Below are 19477 nucleotides of genomic sequence, written 5' to 3' on the forward strand. Positions count from 1 at the left end.
ACAGTAATTTGAGATAATTTCCTATCACTGCAGGTATCTGGTGATGCTCAGACACCTAAACCTATGGTAATGCTAAAAGATTCTGTCACTAATAAGTGGGCAGGTCCGTGGGACCTCATGACTGGGGACATGGGTATGTTGTGTTTGTACAGACACAGAACATGATGGATCCCTGCCAGGTGTGTCTGCCGTGCCCCACATCCTGCTGGGGACCAGAGGCAACGCCCTTCCACCGATGCCCCAGCAGACATCGAGGAGCAAGGATTGAAACTGCATAGAGATCTGGGACTTTTTAGGCTGATAAGTTTATTTAAAGATTTTATCTCTTTAAGGACACAAAGATTTGATAGATTCATATCTGAGGAGTTGAGGATTTGTCTGTGGATGTGAGTTAAGGAACCCAAATTAAAACAGATTGTTTTCCCTGTTGATTAGTTTTCCCACTGCTCTAAGGCTTAAAGGTTTCTTGATTTTAGAGTTAAGATGCAAGTTTGTAACTCTCAAGTAATAAGCCTGGAGGTTACCAAGTTGAAAACCTGTATTGTTGGGAATCCCGTTTGACAGCTCCTCCACAGGAATGTTCCATCTTCAGTGCTGTGTGGGATGCATCACTGGCTGGGAGAGGCTGGGCTTGTCAAGTTAGGTAGAATCATCTGTGTCATCATCCTGTCCTGTCATCCTGGCTGCAAGGCACCTGCAGAGGGATGACAAAGAAAACGACATTTTTTAAAGCAGAAAGGGGCAACTGTGACAGCTATAGCTGGTCTCCAGCTGCACAGAAAATTTGGCTTAACAGACACCAACTCCATCAGCCTAGCTTGTTAGAAGATAGAAGAAAACAAATTGCCAAGCCTGTCACTGATAGGTCAGATTCCAACTCCAAAAGGGGACCCCAGCCAATCCCTTTGAATCAGGACTGCTCCCATATCACTGGCCAGTGAGCTGGGCAGAGTTAAGACCCTTCACCAATTCTATCTGTAAGGGAAATTTGAAGCCCCTATAGAAGGGGGTGCCCAACAATAAAATTCAGCTGTTGCTGCATGATCTTGGTGTGTTCTTGTCACTTACCTGTCTCTGAAACTGGGACAGCTGTGGCCCTTGTACCCCACTCTGGAGGGACAACAACTGCAGCTCCTTCCTCAGGCTGTGAGGAGAAGCACAAAGGCACTGGCTTCAAGAAACAAAAAAAATTTGGGAAATGGAAAGGAACCTGGCACTGTGGGCAAGTCCCAGTGCGAGTGGATGCAGCTGGAGCAAAACATTTCTTTCTGCTTCTCCTTGCAGCAGGGACACAAGCCACAGGGGTGGGAAACTCGCCCAGGGCTGGCCACCAGCACCCAGGTTCTCCAAATGCCAGCATTGCCCAGGGAAAGGCAGTGACAGGAGGAGGCATCACCCAGCCACAGGCACCCCATGCTGACTGGTGTCACCACTCTGCTCCTCACAGAAAACCTGAGCAAGGTGTCAGGAGTGGGGATGAGACACAAGGTCATGGACACATTGATGCAGATGGCCAAGGGAGAGCAACACTAAAATGCAGAAGTTGAAATCAAGAAAAAATATTTTCTTCTTTCTCCTGACAACATGCACTGGTGGGGACATTGCCTGCTGATGCAGGGTGACATCAATGAGAGGCAGATTGTGATATCTCATCCCTCCCAGCTTCTATTCAGACGTGTGCAGAGCTGAGGCCTGTCTGGCTCTGGCCTGATCTCCTGAGCATGACTGCGAGGTGTGGAGGATGGAGCCAGGTTTCTCTGGTGCAGAGTGGTGGCTGTTCTTGGCAGGTGCCAGTGCCAGCCCCAGAGCAACCAGCAGGGTTTGCCCAGCCCTGCCTGCTTGGGGCAGCCAGGCACTGCAGGTGCTTGCAGTGCTGAGGGTGAGCTGTGCAAGAAAACATCCCCCTGGGGTGGCCACGATGCTCAGGGGGCTTGGGGGGCGTCCTTCTTCAGCAGCCTGGCCATTCCTTCCTCCCCTCTCCTGCAGGCTGTGACACCAGCAATGGAGAGCAGCTCCTGATGCTCAGCTCTCCCCATGTGCTGCCGAGGCCAAGAATGGCCACAGAGATGGGTGGCAACTGTGCCATCTGCCAGGACACTGGGACGACATGGCTTCTGCTCTGCCCTGTGGCCACTGTTTCTGCTGGGACTGCATCCTGCAGTGGGCACAGATAAATCCTGTGTGCCCACTCTGCCCAAGAGCAATACAGACTGTCAGGTGTTCTGACAAGGCAGGCGAGTCTCTGGAGATTGTCATCCCAGCCCCTGAGGAGCTGCCAGCAGCCATGAGCCAGGCAGGGAGAGCTCCTGGTGGCCAGGGCGAGGACAATCCCCGTGCCCCTGTGCCAGCCCATCCCTCTTCTCCTCAAGAGCCACCAGCCCGAGCTGTCGGCGGTGTTCTGCCGGAGCTCTGGGCACAGCTTTTCCCTGGGCAATGGGAACTTCTGGAGCCTGTGTGGGCTTGGCTGCACCAAAGGATGGAGGCCATGTATGGGGAGCGGTGGTGGCTGGCAGAGAGCTGCATCCTGTGCGTGCTCTGCGTGTGTGGGCCAGACCCGGAGATCGTGATCCAGAGTTTGCAGGCAGTCCTGGAGGAACACACAGTGCCACTGGCCCAGGACACCATCGACAGCATTTGAGACACTGCAGCTCAGAGGCCCAGAGGCTGCTGCGCTCTCACGCTGCTGCAGATGAGGACTGGGGGAAACACTAAAAGGAAAAAGGATTTTAGGAGCTGAAAAAGCAGGCCTCAGATAGAAGAAGCTGAGAATTCAGAATTTTGTGCAACTGAAGAATTTGAAACGAGAGAAGATACAGTGTTATAACAAGGACATGGGAAACAAAAGTTGAGTTTCTAGATTTGGCTTGAATAAATCTTAGCACTGCAGAAATGTATGCCTGACAAGAGAGGAAATGGTCTTAAGCTTAATAAGTGTATTGTGTATTGTTAATAGAGAAGCATACAAGCGAGCACTGTTTGAAGCAGGTGTACATGTGCTATAATTGATTGGCTAAATCAACTGTCTGTAAGCTTTAGCAGTATACTACTGGCTGAAAAATTTATAAGATGCTTTGTAACAAAAAAAAAATAGGGTCTGTCACGGGCTGGCTGTGTGCTGTTGCTTTTTCCCAATTGTCTCAACCCCTGTCATGAGACTGATGCTTCATTAATGATTGAGAACAGCTACCTCAGCAGTCCCGTCCTGTTCCTGCCTGAGCCGACACAGAGGAGGAGAGCCAAGAAGCCAGCAGCAGCTCCAGCTCCTCCACATCCAGCTCCAGCTCCTCCAGCCCCAAGAACCTGAGCTCCAGCTGCTCCAGCTCTCAGATGGGGACTGCAGCCAGCAGCAGCCCTGCAGTGTCCATGGAGGAGGAGGAAGGTGCCACAGGAGAGGCTGCTCAGGCCAGAGGTCACAGCCACCCCCCAAGTGTCCCCATGTCTGCAGGGCAGGAGCAGCCCCAGGAGGAGCCAAAGCAGCAGGCGGTGATGTTGGCAGGTTCATCTGCCCAGAGCAGCAGGCCCAGATCCCCTGATCCTCAGTGTCCCTAAAGAGAAGGGCTCTTGATCCCCAGAACTCTCCCCCCACCTGCAAAAGGTCCCCCAGCTGGCAAAACGAAATGGCTCTTGTAACCATTTACTTAAGAAAAATGAAATCAATTGTTACTTCCCTTACACAGTCTCTGGGCACTGCCTCCTCAGCCTTCTGGCTGCTGAGCAGGGACAAGGAGGCAAGGAGGCCCCAGGCCTGCAAGGGTCACTTGTCCCCTCCTGGCCTCAGGTCCAGGCCCAGCAGCCACAGCCAAAGTTCTGCAGGAGTTGGCTGTGTCAGGGCCTTTCAGCTGCTGCCCATGCCTGTGCCCTGTGCAGCCCAGGCTGTGCTACGGTGTCCATGCCCTGCGCCTCTGTCCCTGCAGGCTGTCCTCATCCCCCGGCTGCCCCACCTGGCTGGGCCCTTCCTTTGCTGACAGCTCTGCGTCCTGCCTGCCTCTGCCTGGGCACACAGAGCCTTGGGCTGCTCCAGACTCCTGCTGGGGGATGTGCTGCACCACAGCCCTGCCCTGGGAGGGAAATTCCTTTCTCCTGGTGTCCAGTCTGGGCCTCCCCAGCTGCCCTTTGCATTAATCTTTTCTTTCTCTGCCTGTTTTCTACTATGTCAAAAGGATCCACCATCTCTGAAACCAACCTTCAATCCCTGCCAGGGCTCTCCTCTGCTCTCCTCAGTCTCCCCTCCACTCTGCACAGAGCTCCTTTGTCCCTTTACAGTGGTCAAGTGCTTGAGGCCAAGAGCGCCTGGCCAAGAGGGACGGTTCTTTTCCATGGAAGGAAACCACAGAACCCCAGTACTGAAAGATGAAAGGTGCTCACCAGAGGCCAAGGTCAGCCAGACCTGTTTGTCTTGGCAGCTTTTGTCTGAGCAATCTTTGGATAGATGGAATTTTGGAGGCCAACTTCCAATTTTGGCCATGGGCACCTGGAGGAGAAGGATGGTTCTTTTCCATAGGAAGAAAAGCACAGCCCCAGTGTTTCAATGCAGCTGAGAGCAGGATCTCAGGAAGCCAAGGGAAGCTAGACTTGTCAGTCCTGGCAGATTTTGTCTGGGGGCTATACTTGGATATAGGGAATATTGGAGGCAGATTCCCAATTTTGGCCGTGGACTCCTGGACTTGAAAGATGTTGGTGGTTTGTTTTTTTTCCCATAGGAAGAAAAGCAAAGCCCCCCAGTGTTTCAAAGGCAGATGCAAGGTGGCCCCAAGAGGCCAAGGCCAGCCAGAGCTGTCTGTCCTGGCAAGTTTCATATGGGAACGATACTTGGATATACAGAAACTTGGAGGTGCAATCCCAGTTTTGGCCATTTGTGCCTGGAGAAGAACAGTTCCATGCCATAGGAAGGAAAGCACAGAGCCCCAGTGCTCCAGGGTCAGAGGAGAAGCAGCTCTTGCCATGCCAAGGTCAGCCAGACCCCTGTAATGGTTTTAAATTCAAAACTGGACAGAAACCCCAAATTATGTAGAGGTTTAAATATTTTCTTACTGTGAAAATAAGATTAGGAGAAAAGGAAAACAGGGTCAACGTAAAGATAAAAAAAAAAAATATTAACACACACTAAAAGATAGAGGGAAAAAAAATTAAATGAAAGCTTTCAAAGCACTCTCACCACCCCCACTGATGGTTTACTTTCTCACATAGAACATAAAGAGACAAAACTTGTAGTTTTCAGTCAGTTTCATCATTTAAGTATAATCTTTCATTGTTCTTTTAGGAAAGGAGTCTCTCTAAGAAACTTCTATGGAATTTCTCCACTAACAACATAAACGTTGTCCTGTGGGTCTCATCTCTCACAAAGACAGCCGCCCAAGAACCTGCCTTTGTGAGCTCCTTCCCAACAGCAGCTTTCCCAACACTGCATATAGGCCACATCTGCTTATTAGGGGTACTGTTTAAGGATGCCTTCTCTAGTATAAAACAAAGATTCTCTCCTATTTCCAAAATCATCTTCATCTCAAAAACTAAAAAAAATCTCCTTTTCCTTGGGAGCAAAGAGCTTTATACCACTTTTAACTAGAGCTTTATATCACCCCCAATAGCATTCATATTCACAAGAACAAAAGTCCATTATCCATAGTTTACTAGAGACGTCCAGCCAAATTAGCCCACTCCTCCTTTGTTCCAAACAGTCTTTTCACCCACTCTTCACTGCCTTGAAGTTTCATGCTATGTCCCTTTGTAGTCCAATCACTTTGTCTGTTCTCACCTCAGGAAGGGCTGGTGCTCTGGGAGTCCCATTTGCTGGCAGGAAAGAGTTGAAGCTTGCCCAGGCCTGCGGTGCTCGTGTGGTTCTTGCCGGGCGGCAGCTGCAAAGATCTCAAAGCCCTGCCGGGAGAGGAGGCGGGTGGATGCTTTCTTACCCACCCCTCGATCTGATCCAGCCTGCGGCCAGCCCTGCGGAGCCAGAGCCCCCCGTGTCCCCCGCCGGCAGCCGGGAGAGAAGAGGAGCTGGGCTCGGCTGCCCGGGCCGCTCCCTGCGGCAGCCGGGAGAGAAGAGGAGCTGGGCTCGGCTGCCCGGGCCGCTCCCTGCGGCAGCCGGGAGAGAAGAGGAGCCGGGCTCGGCTGCCCGGGCCGCTCCCTGCGGCAGCCGGGAGAGAAGAGGAGCTGGGCTCGGCTGCCCGGGCCGCTCCCTGCGGCAGCGGCTCACAGAGACCCGGCTGGGCCGGGCCCGGCCGCCCAAGGCGGAGCGGGCCTAAGCCGGGCCCTGCCATGGCCCACGACGTTACCTGGCGGCTCACCGGGAGAAAAGAGAGGGAGAGCTCCAACAAAGCCTCAGTTTTATATGGCTATTACCAAAAGTCGCATTCTGTTTTCTCAGTGGTCAAACCACATGGCAATAGTCAAGAACTGGCGCTTGATAGGTCCTCGGCTTTTCTAAAGAAATCCAAGGTCCTGACAGGGCAATAGTCCCATTATTCTTTAACTAAAAAAACAAACCGTGTTAACCCATAACACCCTGTCAGAGGTGCTTGTGTGGGGCTGATTGCCCCTGCCATTTACCTTTCTTTTGCACAGCTGTTTCTCAGAAAACAGTTGGCTTTTGAGACTCCCCTGAGCATTCAGGTGAGTCCAGGAGATGTGGCACTGGGCCGGTAAGTGGGTTTGGATGGTCTGGGCTGTTGGTTTTGCTCTGTTTCCTGGTGCTCCTCTTTGTGCTGGAGCTATTTGCTCTTCTCCAAAGCAATCCTGGGCATGCTGCTTTTGTGGAAGGCAGAAAAGCTCAAGGGAAAATTGTGCTTGAAATGTGCTGTTCTGGGGAAATGCAACCACTGAGAATTTTCTGCTGGAAACTGCTTGTGAACAAAGAAGGAGCCTGAATTAGGGATCTGCTCTTGCGGGGCTTCCATTCACTGACACAGAGATCTCTGTGCTTCTCCAGAGCATTGTCACCCCACAGGAACATGTCACTTCAGGAATCTCCTGGCAGGGCAGGGAGGGTGGATTTGACATCACAGCTGCATGGCTGGGGAAAACATCAAGGCAAATTCTCCTTTTCTGTCCAGGAAAGCCTGGGTGTCTGCCAGCTGTATTCCACGAGCAGGAAATCAATTGCTGAGGGATTTCTGCTGAGGGAATTGTGCTTTATGAAATTCATGCAGGGGCAGAGGAGGACTGGGGAGCTGGAAACTATAGCGCTGTCTTCCTCCCCTCTGCTGCTTTAATTGTTCATAGTGATTTAGTAAGCATCACTGTTCTTCCCTGCAGCACACACAGGTATGTGGCATTATATTATCTTTATTAGGTCCTCTCTTTGGAATTTCTTTGCTGTATTTCCTTCTCTGCAGGCTTGGTCCAGAGCTCAGAGAAGTCGGTGTGAAAACTGGACTTTGTGCTGTCAAATTTCACAGTGTTGAGCTAGCACCAAATTCATGCAACTATATGGGAAGAAAATAATAAGGACAAATGACATAATTTAAGGAAGGAAATGCTCTTGGCTTTGGCACTTTATATGCACAAATGCACACCAGGAGAGGAAGAGCAAATCAGGTCCAAGCTCCCAGTACTTGCAAAAGAATGAATGGAAATAAGTTCCTGTTTAGGCTGGAAAGGAGGACAAAATCTGCACCCATCAGGAGGGTGTTGGAGTGGAGCAGCTGCCTAGTGACAACAGACAGATGGAGAAGTGAAACCCCAATGAAAGGCTTTGAATGTGGAGTCTTTTGGATGCTGGGGTCTTTAGAAGCAGATCTTGTGAATCCCATGGGCGATGCAGGCGGCTTCCCAAGGGAGCATCCCAGAGCCATGCCAGGGACCTGCTGCCCTGGGCCTGCAGAGAGATTTGGGTTGTGCCTGATGGCTCAGCAGAGCCTGGGGAATGCCTCAACGGTTTGTTTTTTTTTTTGATTTGAATGGTATTTGAGTCAAATGGAGTTTCTCCTCTGAGGGATGGAGTCTTGAGTTCTGAGAAGTTTAGCTTGAACATTTCTTTAATCTGTCCCCCACCCCAAAAACCCCCAGCAGATCCCCTGCTCCTCCCACGCTGTGTCTGCCACAGCTATGATCCTCCGAGCTTTTCCCTTCAACTACAAGAACTGGAAATTGCCTGGGGTTTTGTTGCCTCTTGGTAACAAATTGTGCAGCTCAGGGGGAAAGAGACTTCTTTAGTTGGCTGCAACAAAGTGTTTTGTCCCTTTTTGTGAAGAACTAGGAAGAAACACTTCTTTTGAAGCTGAGGGAGCCAAATTCGATTCCCTTATCATTTGGAGCAAAATAATCAAGTTATTTATGTTGGAAGTAAGACAAAACATTGCTTCAGGATTATTGGGGTGTTTGTCAGAAATCTTTGTAGCAGAACATTCTTGGTTACATTCTTTTTAGAATCCTGAAAGCATTGTTGCTAAAAGAATCTTTTTCTCCTGTCTTCTGTCATAAAATGTTGAACAGAGAAAATGGAAAGGAGCAGACATTTGTGTGTGTTTGCTGTGTTTTAAAACGTCTTAAAATAGGGTCAGCTTGATGCATGGTAGTTTGGAAATTGGATTAGTAGCAATTATTTCATCCCACCAGAAAGGTAGAATTTAAGACTTCCAAGAACAGAAACACTGGATGTGTAAGAGCTCCGTTTTGCACCCCTCACACCCTGCCACCTCAACATTTGGATTTACTGCTCCCAAGCACAGACCCCACATCCCTGCAGCCTCTTTCCATCCAGGAATGAAGTGGAAAAGGGTGGAGAGCCCCTGGGGATGTGAGGAGATGAATTTTCCACATCAGCCCTTTCTTCCTGTGTTATTTCCTCTCGTTGTGAGATGATTGCTGGGATCCCTTTCAGTGGGGTTTGTTACTGAGTGAAGTATTCAGGACTTTTCAGCTTTTTGTCACATCCCCCCTGTACCTGCAGCTGCTGATCTTGTTCCCAACACTGAAAATCTCCTCAGCTTCTTCTCTCATTAAACCTAAATTTGATTACTGCTTTGACTGCAACACCTCTTTCATGCAGGCTTTTCCTCACTCCTTGGCTGGACTTGGCAGGCCTGAGAAGAGAAACCTTGTTGAGCCTTGGGACAGTTCCCATCATCTATCCCTGCTCCTCATGCTGCTTTTAAGGATCTTGGCAATGTGAGCATGAGGGAAACTGGGGGGAATTTAGTGAGAGGAGAAGTGAGGCACAGAGGCCAAAGTGTCAATGCAGAGGCTGGGTTCCCCCAGTTTTCAGTGCTGTGAGGGATTTGGGCCATGCAAACTGCTGGTTTTTTCTGTCAATGGCTGATGCCTTCTGTGTATGTCCTCCTGAAATTCCTGTGCACCAGGGCTGGGGCTGGAGCTGCAGGCACACCAAGTGCCCAAAAGCTGTGTGGGATCCAATGAGAATCATTTCTTTGCTGCTTTGGATGAAAAGTTGTGACCTGAACCCCAGTGTCAGGGAGGTGGCACGTTGGTGCTGGGTCAGAGCCCACACACCGTGTGTGGAGACAGCTTAGGAGAAGATGAAGAAAAGCAGGATGAAATTCCATGTGCTACTGAGCTCTCTCAGAAACTGCTTGGAGTGAAGTCTGTGAAGTGACGGGGAGAGGTGGATAGAAGGGACAGCTCTGAGAGGTGTGTGGTTATCTTGGTTTAAAAAGACAGGTATCTGCCAGGGAAAACTGAAGTTTCTCTTGGACAGAATGTAAAAAATCCTTCCCTCCCTCCAAATGACAATTTTACAATTAGAAGCTTTCAGGCAAAAATATGGGAATAAGAATAACTGGTTTTTACTAGGAGTAGTAAAAAAAAACCAACAACAATAAAAAATCCCCCACACAAACAGTAGTACGAAGAAACAAACAAGCAAACAAACAAAAGTCCTAGAAAACCCTGACAGAGTCAGAGATATGACCTGACACCCTGTTGTCAGGGTGTTGGAAGTCCAAAGTCTTCCTGGAGTAACAGAAGTTTTTCTGTAGAGTAGAGGTGATCCTGTAGAGCAAAGGATCCAGTGCTGGTGAGATGGGTCCAGTCTTCCTCCGAGAATTCCGCCCAAAACCAGCTCCATTAGTGTTTCGGATTGCAGGTTTTATGCTGGTGGAAAGGCTTTGGCTCCTCCCACTGGGTGCAGCATCTCACAATGGAATGAACTAATGTTGTCAGTGATGGGAGAGGCCTTCAATGGCCCATTAAAAGGTGATGTCCCTCGGAGGAAAAGGGTGGAAGACGATAGAGAAACAAAATGTCCCAACTAGTTTCAACAAATGAAAATTGAATACACATTTTTAGTTACAGTTTGCAACCTAAGACTGGAGACCACAACCTTGGAAATGCTGCCTGTGCCCAAAGCAAATGCAAAGAGAAGTGAGCTGTGTAAAACAAAGATTGTTTATTTACAGAAGAACAGCAACAAACATAAACTACAGAACATATGTACATTGTAAGAATATTTGTAACAACAACAACCTATGGAACATATTTGCAGATGAAGATATCTAACAAATATATATGAAATGTATTTACAGAAGACAAAACCTAACACCTATATCCTAAAACCAATAACAAAGTTGAAAACATATATACAGAAGGGCGGCATCTCTGTCCCGGGATCTCTGTCAGACCTGGAGGAAAAGAGAGTGCAAGTCAGGCACCAGGGCTGTTCCATGGGCTCCCAGGCTGGCACAGGCTGGCACAGCGGGTCTCTGCTGCCACAACTGAGCCTGCCTGGGGCTGGGGGCTGTGCCCCAGCTGGGACGGGGCTTGTGTGGCCCAAAGCAAGCCCAGGGCAGGCCAGGGATGGCCACCAGGATCCAGTGCAGAGGGCACCGTGTCCCTGAGCAGGGAGCACCCAGCCCAGCCCCAGCCTGGCAGCAGGGGACCCACTCTGCCTGTGGGGAGCACATGCCTGTCCTGCTGCTGGCACGGTCTTCATCCCAACACCATGGGCTCCTCCTCATCTTTGACATCAACCTCCATGTACTCGATGTCCTCTTCCACATCTACCTCCATTTCTTCCTCCTTCTCCTCTTCCAAATCCACTTCCATTTCTTCTACCGTCTCCTCCTCTAAATCCACCTCCATTTCTTCCTCACAGGTCTTATCTCCATCCACCTCCATCTTCTCCTCTGTATCTAGGTCTACTTCCATGTCTTCCACTTTGTCCTCCTCCACATCCACTTCCATCTCTTCTGCTTCGCTCTCTTCTCCATCCACTTCCATTCCTTCCTCTCTATCCATCTGAAAATCCACATCCATCTCTTCCTCTGTCTCTCTCACAGCCTGCAGAGGTAGCAAAACCTCAGAGTGGGGTCCCTGTCCCACACCATTCCTACAGAGCTGCAGCCCAGCCAGGAAGTCCAGGGGTGTCCACCTGCATGGATTGGCACCGTACCTTTGTTGGGACATCTGTGAGCAGCCAGCAGCAGAGACGGATGGCACACTCCAGAAAACAGCCAGCTTTCAGGGCTGATACAGCCTGCAGAGGGTACAAAACCTCAGAGTGGGGTCCCTGTCCCACACCATCCCCACAGAGCTCCAGCCCTGCCAGGAAGTCCAGGAGTGTCCATCTCCATGGAATGACCCCGTACCTTCATCAGAACAAAAGTGAGCATCCTGCAGCAATGGATGGGAAAATCCAGGCAGTCCAGGCAGCTCAGGCCTGATGGGCTCTCTGGGAGCAGGGGATAAGCAGGGTGACAGGAGTGCTCCTGGAGCAGGTGAAGGCTGGGCTGACACAACGGCCAGTGGTTGTGTTGTGCTCTTTGCTGGATGCTGCCAGTTCCACTTGGAACATGGACTGTGACATCACAGCTCCCAGGAGTGCAGGGGGGATCCAAAGTGGACACTGGCAACCAGAGAATGATGGAAGCCCTGAGCAGAATTGCTTTGAAGAGACCCTGAAGATCATCTTGTGGCAACCTGAGCAATCCTTCCCCAGACCATGTTGCTCAGAGCCCTGTTCCCACCTTGGATGTTGCCAAGGATGGGGCATCCACAGCCTCTGTGCACAGCCTGGCCCGGTGCCTCACCAGACTCAGTGGAAAAGAACATCTTCCTTCAACTTCCACTCCCAACTCCAATCGCCCTCCTGCAGTGCAAAGCCATCCCCCCCTGCCCTCTCTGCACAGGCCCTGTTGAACACTCTGTGCCCATCTTTGCTGTGGGACCCTCCCAGCCCTGCACAGCTGCACTGAGGCCTCCCCATGGCCCTCTCTTTGCAGGCTGAGCACCCCCAGCCCCACAGGGACAGCAGGCAGGCAGAGCAGTGGCACTCAGGGCTGAGGGGCAGCAAATAGCATCGGGAAATGAGAGATGGCAGCTTCAGAGCCAGCTTTGTCTCTAAATGTACAAAATACCACCATTGGAGGGGAAGATGGTGGGACACTGCCTCTGTTCCAACTGGTGAATATTTTCTTTCTTTTTCCTTCTTTTCTGTCATGCTGACCCGGGTTTGGCTGTTTGAAAGGAAGCTTGGCACGAGATCCCTTGTCTTGTCCATTTGTGAAACACAGAGCAGAGTCTGGGCAGGCTGATGATGCACAGCAAAACCTGCAAATGTACTGGTGATCCCCAGTCTGGGGGATGCAGCAAATCCAGTCAAAAGGAATTTCTGGAAAGTTGAGCCTGGTTTACAGTCTCTGGAGTTTGGCTTCATTAAGACTCTTCATGGCTTGCAATCACACTTTGTCCCCACCTTACGATTTCCCCCATCCCACCCCTGGCACTCCCATGGATCAGGAACAGTGTGGCCAGCAGGAGCAGGGCAGGGATTCTCCCCCTGTGCTGGGCACTGCTTGGGCAGCACCTCGAGTGCTGTGTCCAGTTCTGGGGCCCCCAGTTTAGGAAGGAAATGGAGGGGCTGGAGGGTGTCCAGAGAAGGGCAACAAGGCTGCTGAGGGGTCTGGAACACAAGTGCTGTGAGGAGCAGCTGAGGGAGCTGGGGTTGTTCATCCTGGAGAAGAGGAGGCTCAGGAGAGACAAGGCAGTGTCAGGGCACGGCTTGGACTTGATGATGTCCAAGGCCTTTGCCAACCTTGCTGATTCTGGGATTCTCTGAAACCACCCTTGCAGCAGCTGCAGGATGAGCCCTGGGCCTCCTCTTCAGAAGGTGCCTCAGCAGCCCAGGTCCCTCAGCTTCTCCTCACAGCCCCAGAGCCCATCCTGTCAGTCCTGCAGAGCCTCTGCAGCCCCTCCTCATTGCCCAGAGCAGGGAGCCCCACAGCCAGACACAGCAGGCCAGATGTGCCCCCCTGGCCTGTGGTGCCTCTGGCAAGGGAGCAGCAGGAGGCCCTGCAGGAGCCTGCAGACAATTCCTGAAGCACTTGGAGGATGATCCTGCTCTCCAAGGGACGTTCCCATGGTGCCATCTTAAAGAACTGAAATGGGGATTGGGCCCAGAGAGGAAAGGGCAACCAGGGTGTCTTGGTTTTGGAAGAAAGGTGTCTGCCAGGGAAAGCTGGACTTTCCCTTTGAATGGAGAATGTAAACTACCCTCCTTTCCGATTATTATAATTTTGCAATTAAGGGCTTTCAGGCAATGATTTGGGAATAGCAATAACAGTTCTTTACAAGGAATATTAAAAATACCCATGTAGTAGTACAAAACAACAAGCAAAGAAGCAAAAATCCAAGAAACCCTGAAAGGGTCAGAAGACGAGCAGACACCTTGTTGGTCAGGGTGTTGGGAGAAGTCCAAATAAATCCTCCTGTAGAAACAAATGTGGTTCTGTTGGAGTAGATATGATCCTGAAGAAAGGCTCCAGTTGAGGTGAGATGGGTCCAGTTTCCTCTGGAATCCAGTGGAAAACAGGATACCTGGTGTTCCTGAATCTCAGGGGGTTTTAGGTAGGAATGGTTTGCTCTCCCCTCTGGGTGAAGCATCTCACAATGGGATGATGTAATGGTTTCAGTCATGTGAGGAGCCTTAATTTCCCATTACCAGAAGATAACCCCTTGGAGGGAGGCCAGGTTGTGGAAGAGATAAGGAACAATGCTCCACCTGGTTTTAACAGCTGGCCCATTATCAGAAGGCACCCGCCCCCTCCCCCCTGGAGTTATGAGGAATGGGTCATACAAGAGATAAAGAAAACATCTCCCCAAGCAGTTTGAACAGATGGAAAAAGAGAATAAACATTGTTGCATAACCCAGGACACAGGGATGGGCTGTTTGCAAGGGAGGGAAGAGAGGTGGGCTAGTGGAAGAAATTTGTAGCAGGAAGAGTCAAGAAAGCCAAGGTGAAGCAAAGGAAATGCTCAGGGCAGTTTAGGGGTGGCTGCCAGGCAGTGCTGGCTCTGAGCAACAACGTCTGCAGTGCCACAGGAAACTCCCAGCTGATGGGAACAAACTTTGTGGCTGACTGCAGAGGCCATCACAAACCTGAGTGGTTTCCCTGCTGTCCCGCAGCCCTTGCTGGCCCCAGGGGCTGATGGCATTTGTGCTCCCTCAGGTTCATCTCCCCACACCAACACCATGGCGGTGCTGACGCCTGCTGTGTGCAGTGCAAACAGGGGCTCCTGAGGCAGTGCTGCCGTGGCTGTGCCTGCAAGGATGCGGCCCCTGTGTGAGCTGGGGGAGAGGCCAGGGCTGCAGAGGGGGGATGTTGTTGGCAGGTGCATGAGGCCGCTGTGGGACGCTGTCCTGGGGTGTCCAGTGCAGTGGGGATGGATCAGCCCCTGCTCTGCTGCTCCTTCCCGTCTCCCCCAGGGACCTTGCAGAGCCCCAGCCATGCTGTTTGCCCCCAGCCTGCCCACGGCCAGCCTGGGGCTGCTGACGGGGCTTTTCTGTGCTGAGCATTGGCCTGGGCGTGTTCTGGAGAGAGCCTGGGCAAGGAGCCTGGGGTCCTGTCTTAGGTTGCAATGTAAGATGGAACTAAAAGTAGATATTCTATTACCATCTGTTGAAACCAGGGGCAGTGTTTGTTATTTATTCCATGACCCCTCCCTCATTACTCCAGAGTGTTATCTTCTGTTAATGGGCCAATTGTTAAAACCAGGCAGGGCAGTTTTCTTTATCTCTTCCATGACCCATCCTCCCTCCAGGGAGATATCTTCTGTTAATGGGCCATTGAGTCTCCCTGCATGACTGATAAAATTTCATCATCCCATTGTGAGATGCTCCACCCACAGGGAGGAGCCAGGCATTCCTACCTGGATATAATCTGAGATGGGAAACACCAGAAGCAGCCTGTTTCCACTGGATTCCCAGAGGAAAACCAGACCCATCTACGTGATCAAAACCACATCTGTGACTAGAGGAGGACTGCAGCCACGATTTGACTGGACTGCTACAACACCGGGTGTCAGGTTGTATTCTGACACTGCGTTTTTTTGGGGTGTTTTTGGTCCCACATTTTTAGTTTAATTTTTAATTTTTTAGTTTAGGCATCCATGAAGAGGAAGATGCCCCAGGACAGCCAGACAGGTAAGGAAGAAGTCACTGCCCCTTTCCCCCTCTCTCCTGCTCCATCTCCCAGCCCAGCATGGGCCCCAGCTGCAGGAAAACCCCGCTGCCGACGCCGTCCTGCCGGGGCTGCACTGGGGGGATCTCCTTTCCCTTCCCTCTGCCACAGAGGCAAATCCCATCCTGTCGTTTTCCTTCGTTCCCCCGACAAGAAGCTGAGGAAAGAGACCAGAGAGGACAAATCCCGACAGCAGAACCTCATGGAAGAGGCCATTTTGAGTGGATCCACAGAAGAGGAATCCAGCCGGGAGGAAAAGTACCAGAGATTTCACATTAAGAAGGGCTCCACACCCATCCAAGGATGTTCTGATGAGGAAATACCCACTCTATTCCAGGGACGTGGTAAGAGATCCAGCCAGAGCTCAGACCTCATGGCCCATGAGCAGCGTCATGACAAAGAGAGGCGCTATGAGTGCTTGAAGTGTGGGAAGAGCTTTAGCCAGAACTCCTCCCTGATCCGCCACCAGAGGATCCACACTGGGGAACGGCCCTACCAGTGTGGGGAATGTGGGAAGGGCTGCAGAGACAGCTCTGCCCTGATTGTCCACATGAGGATCCATAATGGGGAGAGGCCCTATGAGTGTGCGGAGTGTGGGAAGAGCTTCAGCCACAGCTCCAGCTTGACTGTCCACAAGAGAACCCACACTGGGGAGAGGCCCTACCAGTGTGGGGAATGTGGGAAGGGCTTCAACCAGAGGTCCAAAATGATCATCCACCAAATGACTCACACTGGGGAGAGGCCCTACAAGTGTTCCCAGTGTGAGAAGAGGTTTCAGACCAGCTCCACTCTCCTCGTGCACCAGCGCATTCACACAGACGAGAGGCCCTTCCGCTGCCCTGACTGTGGGAAGGGTTTCAAGCACAACTCCACCCTCGTCACCCACCTGCGCATCCACACTGGGGAGAGGCCCTACAAGTGTCCCCAGTGTGGGAAGAGCTTCTCAGACAGCTCTGCCTTGACCCAACACCAACACAGACACCGGTAAGGGAAGCCCTGCGAATGCCCCAGCTATGGAAATGGCTTCATGTGCGTCTCCAACCTCATCCTCCATCAGAGGACCCACATTGGGAAGAGCCCTGGTGACCCACATTTCCCTTAACCCATGCTGGGAAGACACCTGTCCCTCTCCCTGCCCCTAGCAATGATGTGAGGTGGGATTGAAGAACGTGAGGGTCTGGCCATTGACTCATTGTATTTGATCTCATCTCAGGTCATTGCCAGGGGCCAGGAAAGGGACTCTCTCTTCCCCAGGGAGAAGGGTGTCCATTCCAGGCCGGAGGAAATACATGGCCAGGAAGAGCCAGTTGTTGTTGTTGTAGTTTTCTCTGTATATTGTTTTTCTTACCCCTTCTGTTATCAATATTTTTTCTGTTCCTATTTGTTCCTTATCTTGTTGCTGTTCCCAGTAAATTGTTCTTCTCCCAGCCTGGGATCTTTGCCTTTTGTACTTTCAGGGGGAGGCTGGAGGGCAGCGAGCGGCAGCACGGTTTTAGCAGGAGCAGGAAATTGGGGAATCCCATTCCTAAAGCCCGGCCCATGGAAACTGAGCATCCCAGCTGGTGCCAGCCCTGGCTGCCCTGGCAAGAGCCTTGGGAGCGGGTCCCTGGCTGGAGCTGTGGGAGCCTCTTCCCTCTGGTGCCCAGGGACAGGAGTGCAGGAACGGCTGGAGCTGAGTCGGGGCAGGTTTGGGCTGGATGTGAGGAGAAGGTTTTTCCCCCAGAGGCTGCTGGGGCACTGAACAGGCTCCCAGGGAAGGGTCCCAGCTCCAGGGCTCTCGGAGCTCCAGCAGCGTTTGGACAGCGCTGCCAGGCCCAGGCTGGGATTGTTGGGGTGTCCTGAGCAGGGCCAGGAGCTGGACTGGAGGATCCTGAGGGGTCCCTCCCAGCTCAGCCAATTCTGTGGTTCTGGGATCCCATGGTCCTGGGAATGGGATGGAAATTGGTTGCCATGGCAACGGACTCTGGCTGCAGGGCTGAGCTGGTGTCCATGGCAACCACCCCTGGCATGGGGTCTGCATGGAGATGCCAAGGGACTGACCATGGCAACAGGGGTTGGTGGTGGTTGCCATGGAAACTGAGCATAGCAACAGGGGCTGGTGGTGGTTGCCATGGAAACTGACCAGTGTAAGAGATCCTGGTGATGTTTCCCTGCTAAGGAACTGAGTTGTCACAGCCCCTCAGAGGGATTCCAAGGGCACTTTCCAGGAGTCTCCAGGCTGTCCAAGAGCTGGAATGTCACAGGCACAGACAGGGGCTCCATGGACACCATCCAGGGCTTTCTGGGCATTGTAAAGAGCCCTGTGGTCACAGGCAGTCACAGCCATTCCATGGGGCCATCCCAGGGCACCTGGGGCTGCAAAGGCACCCATCTGTCACAGGCACTCACAGGGGCTCCACGGTGACATCCCAGGAGTCCCCAGGCTGCCAAAGAGCCGGGATGTCCCAGACACTCACAGGGCTTCCTGTCATGGACACAGTGGGAGCTTCAGGCAAAAGCTTTATTTCTTCATGGGAGAAACTCCTGCTGAGTCATGAAGTGGAGAAATGACACCCAAGAGCAAACATGGATCTTCAAACACTTCCTGGATGAGCAGACATTTAAAATTCTATCTAAGAGAGGAGACTGGGAGCAGCTGGATCTTAGCCCCAGACTTTGTCAAAGGTTTATGTGTAAAGACTGGACAGGTTGAATTGAACTGTAATACCATTTGTCCCATTGGATTAATGATGGAACAACAGATATAATTCTATAAATACAGCTGTGATTGATTATGATCAGGATTAGATAGAAAAGTTTATTCACACTACAGAGGAAATTAAAGAAAGAGTTATTTACTCCACAGTATAGGAGCTATAACAATTATTAGAATATAGTGCTCTAGGAAGCAATGTTGAAGTAAACAGGGCCTTGTTGGAGTTTTTGAAGCCCGTTGTAGGCAGAGCCTCCTGCTGCAGCAGGAACTGCCTTTCCTGTGCCAGGACCCGGGCAGATGCAGCTGCAGGAAAAGCCCCAGGCCAGCCCCAAGACAGTGAAGGGCTCGGGCACAAGGGCAGAGTGCCGTGCTGGGAGCTGTGCCAAGGAGAGCCTGAGGCACCAAAGGCTCCTTGGCAGCAGCAGCTGCTTCCAGGCCATGGCCAGAAGCCTCCCTTGGCACCCGGGCCTGGTGGCCACCACTGCAGAGCTGCTGGGCCAGGGCTCATTTCTGCCTGGGCTCTGCCCCAGCCCACAGAGTGTGACCTCAGCCCTGACTCTGGCACAGCTGCTGGGCCTGAGCCCTGCAAAGCCTCAAGGTCACCTGTGCCAGCCTGGCTCTGTCAGCCCCTGGGGAAGGGCAGGAAAGGCCAGAGAAGGGGCTGGGTTTGGCTGCTGCATGTGGGGTCCAGCAGAGACAAGGAGGAGTCAAGGCAGTGGATGGAGTGCACTGAGCAGCCCCTTCTCCCCATGCAGTCCTGGAATGGTTTGGGTGGGAAGAGCCCTGCAGTGCTCATCTCATTCAAAGCCCTGCCATGAGCTGGGACATCTTTCACCAGATCAGGTTGTTCAGAGCCCTGTCCCAGCTGCACTTGAACGTTTCCAGGGATGGGCATTGACCACCTCCCTGGGAACCTGTCCTGGTGGATCACCAACCTCAGCATCAAAAATTTCTTCCTTATCTCTCCTTATCTCTCCTTATCACTCCTTATCTCTCCTTATCACTCCTTATCTCTCCTTATCTGAACCTCTCTTCCTTTAGTTTAAATCCACCACCCTCTGTCCTGTTGTGACAGGCCCTACTAAAACCTTTGTCCACCCCTGCATTTCCAATGAGCCGTGTTTCCATGGCAATTGCCAGGACAGGTAACCCAGGAGTGGTGTCCCAGGGAGGGTTGCCATGGAAACAGTGCCCAGCCCTGTCCCTTTCTGTCAGGCTGAGCTGGCCTTTGGCCCTGGCAGTGGCGTTTGCTGCTGGTTCTGTGGCACCTGAGCAGCCAGCGCGGCACAGGGCAGGTGGCCGTGGCACCAGCCCCAGCAAGGGATCCTCTCTGGCTCTGGGCACTGACACCAGCCCTGAGCAAGGGCCAGGG

At 51.9% G+C, this 19477-nt stretch overlaps 1 protein-coding gene and 1 long non-coding RNA gene across 2 annotated transcripts; one reads left to right on the forward strand and one right to left on the reverse strand.

Annotated features, from left to right (window-relative positions):
- Positions 1-342: 342 nt before the first annotated feature.
- LOC134562470 (uncharacterized) lies at positions 343-7269 on the reverse strand. Its single transcript, XR_010083178.1, has 3 exons — positions 5753-7269; positions 1069-1144; positions 343-694 (listed from the first exon to the last, which is right to left on the reverse strand). It is a non-coding gene; the product is annotated as an uncharacterized LOC134562470 (long non-coding RNA).
- A 6918-nt stretch (positions 7270-14187) lies between these two features.
- On the forward strand, positions 14188-16920 carry LOC134562416 (zinc finger protein 239-like). Its single transcript, XM_063419808.1, has one exon. It carries the CDS (start codon positions 15340-15342, stop codon positions 16396-16398), a length of 1059 nt encoding a protein of 352 aa, XP_063275878.1. The 5' UTR covers positions 14188-15339; the 3' UTR covers positions 16399-16920.
- The last annotated feature ends 2557 nt before the right edge of the window (positions 16921-19477 follow it).

Source organism: Prinia subflava, chromosome 27 (assembly GCF_021018805.1).
Source record: "Prinia subflava isolate CZ2003 ecotype Zambia chromosome 27, Cam_Psub_1.2, whole genome shotgun sequence".
Lineage (NCBI taxonomy): Eukaryota > Metazoa > Chordata > Aves > Passeriformes > Cisticolidae > Prinia > Prinia subflava.